The 7500-nt window shown below is 32.3% G+C and overlaps 1 protein-coding gene across 1 annotated transcript; it reads left to right on the top strand.

Annotated features, from left to right (window-relative positions):
- The first annotated feature begins 599 nt into the window (after positions 1–599).
- On the top strand, positions 600–7254 carry LOC112527721. The gene is made up of 3 exons (XM_025138498.1): positions 600–896; positions 5402–5439; positions 6859–7254. Exons 1-3 carry the CDS (start codon positions 613–615, stop codon positions 7101–7103), a joined length of 567 nt encoding a protein of 188 aa, XP_024994266.1. The 5' UTR covers positions 600–612; the 3' UTR covers positions 7104–7254.
- Positions 7255–7500: the final 246 nt, after the last annotated feature.

Here is a 7500-nt window from a genome sequence, read left to right as displayed (position 1 = left end):
AATTGATAAATAAAAAATCCATATATCTTGCTAATTATCCATGCTGCAACTTCAAAAAGCTTGTTAGAATGAAACCATGGGCTGTATAGATTATACTGCCCAAGTTCGGTGGCTGAATACTCTTGAAACTGACCGATCATGCATAAAAATCAAATTGTCACGTGCATTTGTTTCAGATTCAAATAATAAATATATAAACAAAGAGCATCCACCGGCAATTAATTCCTTTTCTGGAGCAAATTGTCAAGTATGTAACAGCAATATTATAAAATTTTATTTCAGACTATTTGGATACGCGTATTTCTTGGTGGAAACACAAGTAGGGAAATTTATTGTATTGTGGCTTGGAGGGAAAAGAGAAGCAGTATTTGATTATTAATAAATAAACAAACTCATGTGAGGGAACCATGAAATAGGCCCTTGTAGAAATTTAACTGTTCCTTTTGCCATTTGCATATCCAGTTGCAAGTACACAACTCTATAAATACAAGTTTGATGCTGCCAATTTTCTTCAAAGCACAAGCCTTCCAGTCCAGTTCTCACTTCTTAAAACTAGTTCACTTGGATCACTGTGCGCATTCTCTGAAAACCAGTCCCTTTCCCTCTAAAAACATGGGTATTTTCCGGTTGCATTCGTTAGTTGCTAATGCGAAACAAATGATCAAACTGAACCATCGACAACAGCTAGATGTTCCCAAAGGATATTTGGCCGTGTACGTCGGTGAAGTACAAAAGAGACGTTTTGTGATTCCTTTATCTTATTTGAACCAACCATTGTTCCAAGATTTGTTGCATAGGTCTGAGGAAGAATTCGGGTTCTACCATGCAATGGGAGGACTTACCATTCCTTGCCAGGAAGATGCCTTTGTTGATCTCACCGCTCGATTACACACTTCATAGGTTGTGGACAGGGATTTTTCATCATCTGATCGATCGAAGAATGTTCAAGCCATGGTTTTGTTTCTAATTTTGCATCATTATTTCATAGACAGCATAATAGGTGTAGTTTTAAAACAAATGTAAAGAAGGGACATATTCCCTTTTATCAATATATTGGCGATGTATACATGGAAAGAGTTTCAATCATTTATGTGAACCTTTAACCACCTTTGAAGAATTGTATAGTTAAACACTTAAACCTTCTACATAAAAGCTTACCATCACCTGTGGACTAAGTGCTATGTTTTCATACCTGTATATATATGGTAGAACCCACACCATTTTTTTCGAACCCACACCGAAATTAATTATAAGGCTTCTTGATCCTATATATGTTGCTTCCAATGATTTCGATCAATTGCTACTTTGCTAGTGAATAAGGATTCTCCTACAGTAGCAGAAGTGGACATGGAAACATGCTTATACTCCTTTAATTTGGTTCTTCATAACTCATAACTACATAAAAAAAATTCTTTAACTTCAAATCTAGGAGTCTAGTTCCAAGGTACCAACACATCGGTTTACACGCACCCGGTCAAGAATGATATGATCAGCCATATTCTATAATCTATATATCCTTTTTGCAGGTTTCCCAATTGATTGGAAAACAAACGGACTTAAATTTGTCAATGTTATATATATATGTCCATAGATTTTATCCCCCTTACCATCCATTGCTTTTGACACCTCCCTAAGGCACTAGGCATAATCTGAAACCACAACGAAGTTAGAGTTTCAGGATCATCGGCCATCCTTGGACGTCCTAATAGAGTACGTAATGTGATTTTTAGGTTTAAAGGACCTACAATTGTGCATCCTATTAGGTGTTACAATAAGTTGTTGGTATCGGTTAAAGTTGGATAATATAACAAGTATATGGATGAAGTTGACCAACTGACCAACTTAACAGGTCAAAAACTTAATCATTTCATTAACCTTTATACGACAATTTTGTAAGGTGTCCTATATATAATAAGTTGTATAAAAGGCTACCATAACATTTTTTAGAAGTATCATATAAAAAAGACTAGTACGACGATTTACATCTTAAATCCTCGATCTTAGGTTGCCCAAATTTGTCGACAAAACTTGGTAGATCGTTAATTAACTTTATCCTAACAACTTATTGGAATGTTATTATATACGACACATATTTTTGTCATCTAAAAATAAAAGTCTTGTTAAGTACTTTTTTATTGTGTCGCTAAAAAACGACTAGGCATTCTAAAAACTCATTTTGTTATAACGTGACTCAAACGCCCGTCAACTAGCTCCATTTCAACCACAGATTATTCATGATCCCTCTGTCTTGCGATATAACTCGGTCTGTAACTATGTAATTAATTTGGATGCTAATTAATTTCTGTAATCAACAACAAAATTTGCTGGATGCTGTTTTTGTTGGTAGCTGATATTTGTAGTATATACCTGAATTCAAGGATAAGAAATGCAATTATCTATTAGATTTAAAATATCGTTTAATATATATATATATATATATATTTACTTTATTGTAATGATGCTCGCACATGTTAAGTTCTGATGGTGGCTTTCCATTTTATTTTACACACTTGTCTGTAATTAATGGACCCTATATCTTATTTTTTGACAAAAATCTAAGCACCTTTGGAAATTGTAAAATGGGGGTGTAGTAATTACACATTTACACCTTACTATAATAATTAAATTTTAATTATATAATAATAAATTAATAATTACAATTTTCTTACTTTTTAATTTTTGTTATAATAATTTCAGTATTTTATGCTGTTGATATTTTTAGTTTTTATTTTGATTTCAGTTTTACAATTTAGGATCGTATTTTTATTGGCTTTGTTTTATTTTGATTTTAGTAACTAAAAAATATATCATGAAGTTGATATAATATTTTGTTTTCACTTTTTATTATTTTATTTTTGTTATTTATGTGTTATGATGACTTTAACATTTTATAAAACTTATAATTATTTTTATTTTATAATTTTGTATTTTTAGATTACTATTGTTATTGTTGTTGATATTATGACCGTTATTATTTATACTATATTATAAAGCATTTGATAAAAACTCTTATAAACTATTTTTTTATATATAAATTATTGTTTATTGATGCATATTACTTAAAATTTAAGATTACAAGTAAACTGTGCATAAGTAACTCATTTTTTCCTATTTGAAATCACTCAATCAATGTAATGTTTCGTTGGTGAAACGACATTATACTCAAAATAGATCAATCTCATGTACTATTTTCTTGGCAAAACAATACTATATTATCAAAACAGATCAACCCAATATATGGTTCAAAACAATTCAACACATGTACACCAACCCATGTGTTATTTCATTGGTGAAATAAAATTGATGTTGTTTCAAAAGCAAAACAAAAAAAATGAGTTTTTCTATAAGAAACAGATTAGTAAGATAATTATGAAAGTTGTTATTTCTAATATATAGGAGGTTTTATATATATATATATATATATATATATATATRTGTGTGTGTGTGTGTGTGTGTGTGAGAGAGAGATGGGGGGGGGGGGTGTTAGATGGTTAAAGAAAACTATTTTTTGGGTGGTACTCAACCGAACAAATTAGGCATGTGAAAGCTTCAGATGAGGTAGGCCCTTGTGGAAAACCATGCATTATAATATGTTCCGTTTGGGCGGCTAGCTGCTTATAGCACCATACTTATAAGCTTGTAACAGAAGACTTTCAGCAAAGTAGAGTGCAGTTGAATTCCCAGGCCACTTCTGCAAATTACTTGTATCACTTCATTCTTTCAAAAGCAGTATTCTTTTCCCTCAAAAAGTATGGGGATTTTCATGTTTCAATGATCATTAGTTGCTAATGCAAAACAAGTAATCAAACTGAACAAACAGCAAGATGTTCAACTCACGGAGATCATATCAGGACTAAGTGTGAACCCAGCTCACATGACATGAAAAGATCCACGTCGTGAAAAATGTACTGTTGTTTCTCCAATTTACTACTGACCTGAGCCCACGACTTCAGGTGGCTTGACTAGGTCGCATCATGGATTTAAGTCACATTCAAATCAAACACTTCCAATACACCATGTTCTTATTGCCACTTTTGAATGTTATTGACCTCGCTAATATGGTTTTGTGGCCTCCATTACTATCATATTAATTGTTTAACGGAACTAAGACATTCTTTCCCTATATTATTTCCAATAAAAACAACTCATTTTCAAGAAACGCCCTTATATAATTGAAGGTCTCTATATATTTCCTTTAGGCTAGGGGTATGGGGCAGTGTGTTTCTCCTGATGATGACTTCACAGAAACAATTGTAGGCCTATTCATAAATTTCTTCCGCACAAGTAGTTGGTGAAATTGAAGTATTAGAATATGGAACCCGGCCCCTAGATTATGATCCCTTACGAGAAAAAAGAGATTCTAATTAATATATGTAAAGGAGAAACGGTCCAATCAAATCTAAAGCGATGTGAAACCACAACATTAAGTAAATTAACCATTTAATTTGAAAGAACACCAATCCACAAGTGTATGTGCATGCACCAAGTTTTCTCATTTTTGTTTGACGATATTTATGTTAGATAATTTGGTTATAGTTAAACGAGCGTAATAAAAGTATTGTAACAAAGAACACTCAAGACATACCGACACACTAGAATACTTTTGTTGCTAATTTCTGTCTTGAGCAACAAACTTTCATGTGTTCACTGAAACAAAATTGGTTTTATAGGACGTCAAACATATCTACATGTTTTAATAGACGACTTTAAATGACTTGGATTGATAAAACCAAACAATTTTGTGTCCTATATAAAGGTGCATATGTTATGGCAGAGCGTTAGGACTCTGGCATCATAACAAGTGTCTTATGAACACATTTTTAATATTCCACTTCTTCAAAATATTGATGCATAAAACTATTAATAGAAAAAACTTTTTAGGATGCCTCAAAAGCGTCATATCAACTTATATAACACATATATGGTGTCGTACAAATTGTTTGGTTCTATCTATATTAAACAGTCTATTATGACACAAGCTTAGACATAATATGATGTTCTATAAACCTCTTTTGTTGTAGTGGTTAGAGTCTCACATTGACTACACACCGACTATTAAACATATATGTATGTGTGTGTGTATGTATCTGTACAGGGGAGGGATATTTTGCAAACCGAGCTATTTATATAAACCGTGAAAACCGTCAATTTTTCATTATTGATTTTAGTTAAAAATTTCATGAAATTGTTTCAAATAATTAAGGACACTGTCATCTTCATTTTATTAATCTTAGTAAAAAAAATCATCAAAATGAGAAATAAATGAAACAATATAATTTTTACATAGACACAAAAATATATGAAATATCTTCATCATAAAATGGATTATTTGAAACAATTTCATTATATTAAAAAATTCACTAAAAATAAACAATGAAATCGACAGTTTTACGGTTTATACAAATAGCTTGGTTTGCATTTTGTCCCTACCCTATATGTGTGTGTGCATGCATATGTGTGTGTTGTGTGAGGTTCAAAGAAAAACTGCAAAAAATGAAAACTCTAATAATCATTCATAAGTTCGTTATGTACATGTGCATACAAGTAATTTGTCTCGTATGCACATGCATAGAAAAAAAAAAGAATTATCTTCAATTACTTGTACGCACATGTGCATACCGTACTAAAGTGTTCCTTGGTTTTTCATTTTTTTTCTTTTTGGGTTTTTCTTGAACCTGACTATATAGTGGCTTAATAATTTGAGAACTCTAAATTTTATCCATCCTAAGCCAATAATTTAAGATAATTAATGTTATTTATTAAATAAGCATTAACACATTTTTTAGGAAATTCAAATTCCATAAATATATCTCTCCTCTCTTATCCTAACCATCGTCACATGCACAATTAAATGTATTGCACACAAGATGAACACATTGTGAAAGTAATGTAATGCCTTAAGAAATTCTGTAATAAGGTATTCACATTGCGTTCACAAGTGATAGTTTTAGATTTAGTTTCTCATTATTTTTGGTTTTTCAATAAAGTAGTCTTTTGCTATCAAAGAATAAGTTTTAGATTTAGTTTTGTTGCTTTAGTTGACGTTCACAATATGTTCATAATTTATATCAAATCTTGTAGATTTAGAGGTCTACATGTTCACAATATATATGTTCGCACACTAAAATAGTATCTATAAGAAAGTGTCCACAATGTGTTTACCTTGTAAGCACATTCAATTAGTCTGATTATCCTTGTCTTTGTTTATGTCTTGGGTCGGAACAAATTACTATAATTCATCCCCGACGACGAATTAGTCGACATTTTTCACAAATTTTACGAACAAAAGCTCTTATGTGTATGTTACGGAAAGAGAAGAGATGAGATTAGTGGGAAAAGAGGAGAGAGCATATATAGAGAAAAGAGGACAGATCGAGTTTTTTAATTAAATTACATTTTATTTTTTTAACTAATTTCTTTTGAATAAATTAGATCTCACAAATCTTCTCTTAAATATTTAGTCGCATTCCAAGTTGAGCAGCTCAGATCACATTCAGAATCAAATGCAGGTCCGGAGGTGTTGCTCCTTGGTCATGATCATGACCTCATAGAAACAAGTAGGCCAACATGTTCTTATCATCGATGGATGGATAAGGAAAACTGATGATCTCTGAGTAGTACTAAACTGAGCAAAGTCATGTGAGATTCACATGAAGTAGGCCCTTCAATAACACCAAGATATCCAATTTGGGTGGCTAGTTGTGATCGACTAGATATAGACACTATAAATATAAGCCTAATACATGAGACTTCCAACAAACTACACCTTCCATTGTCTGCAAATTACGCTTCATTCTCTTAAAAAACGGTCTTGTTTTAGCTGCAAAAATATGGGGATTTTTCGGTTGCAATCAGTAGTTGCTAATGCAAAACAACTAATCAAATGTCACGATGTTCCCAAAGGATATTTGGCTGTGTACGTAGGAGAAATTCAAAGGAAACGGTTTGTGATTCCTTTATCATACTTGGACCAACCAGCATTCCAAGATTTGTTACATAAATCAGAGGAAGAATTTGGGTTCCACCATCCAATGGGAGGGCTTACCCTTCCCTGCCACGAAGAAGCTTTTGTTCATCTCACAGCCCAACTACGCATTGCTTAGTTTAAGGACAAAAGGATTATTGTCATCATCTAACGATCTTGCTTAACTGTAGTTTCTTTGTTTAGTTCCTAGAGATTATAATAGATGAAGTTGTAAAAAGGGGCTTTCATAGCTTTTATATACATAATTGCTTATAAATTTGTGTTTTCGTATATACATATGTTCCAAATACACAATGACCTTGCTACAACTTATTAAATTCATAAGGTGTTGTTTGTTTCATTAAACCCTGAATGGTTTATGTATGGATTAAGTTGTCTGTATTGACTAAAGATAGGTGATTATCCACCACTAGGGCTCTGCCCCTTAGACTAGGCTCGCCAGGGGTGACATGATTCCCCTAGCTAGGAAACCCTTTCGATCATATGGTGACATCTGTCGATCTCGAGTTATAATT

Source organism: Cynara cardunculus (genome assembly GCF_001531365.2).
Source record: "Cynara cardunculus var. scolymus isolate 2C chromosome LG 15, CcrdV1, whole genome shotgun sequence".
Taxonomy (NCBI): Eukaryota; Viridiplantae; Streptophyta; class Magnoliopsida; order Asterales; family Asteraceae; genus Cynara; species Cynara cardunculus.
The sequence above is the reverse complement of the archived record's forward strand: the minus strand, read 5'-3'. Positions and strand labels throughout refer to the sequence as shown.

Bases quoted from the DNA above. Each gene is read 5' to 3' on its own strand.
- LOC112527721 (XM_025138498.1), top strand. From the start codon at position 613: ATGGGTATTTTCCGGTTGCATTCGTTAGTTGCTAATGCGAAACAAATG. The intron at 897-5,401 runs ATAGGTTGTGGA...TACGGTTTATAC, and splicing joins ACCGCTCGATTACACACTTC to AAATAGCTTGGTTTGCATTT. The intron at 5,440-6,858 runs GTGTGTGCATGC...TGCAATCAGTAG, and splicing joins TTTGTCCCTACCCTATATGT to TTGCTAATGCAAAACAACTA.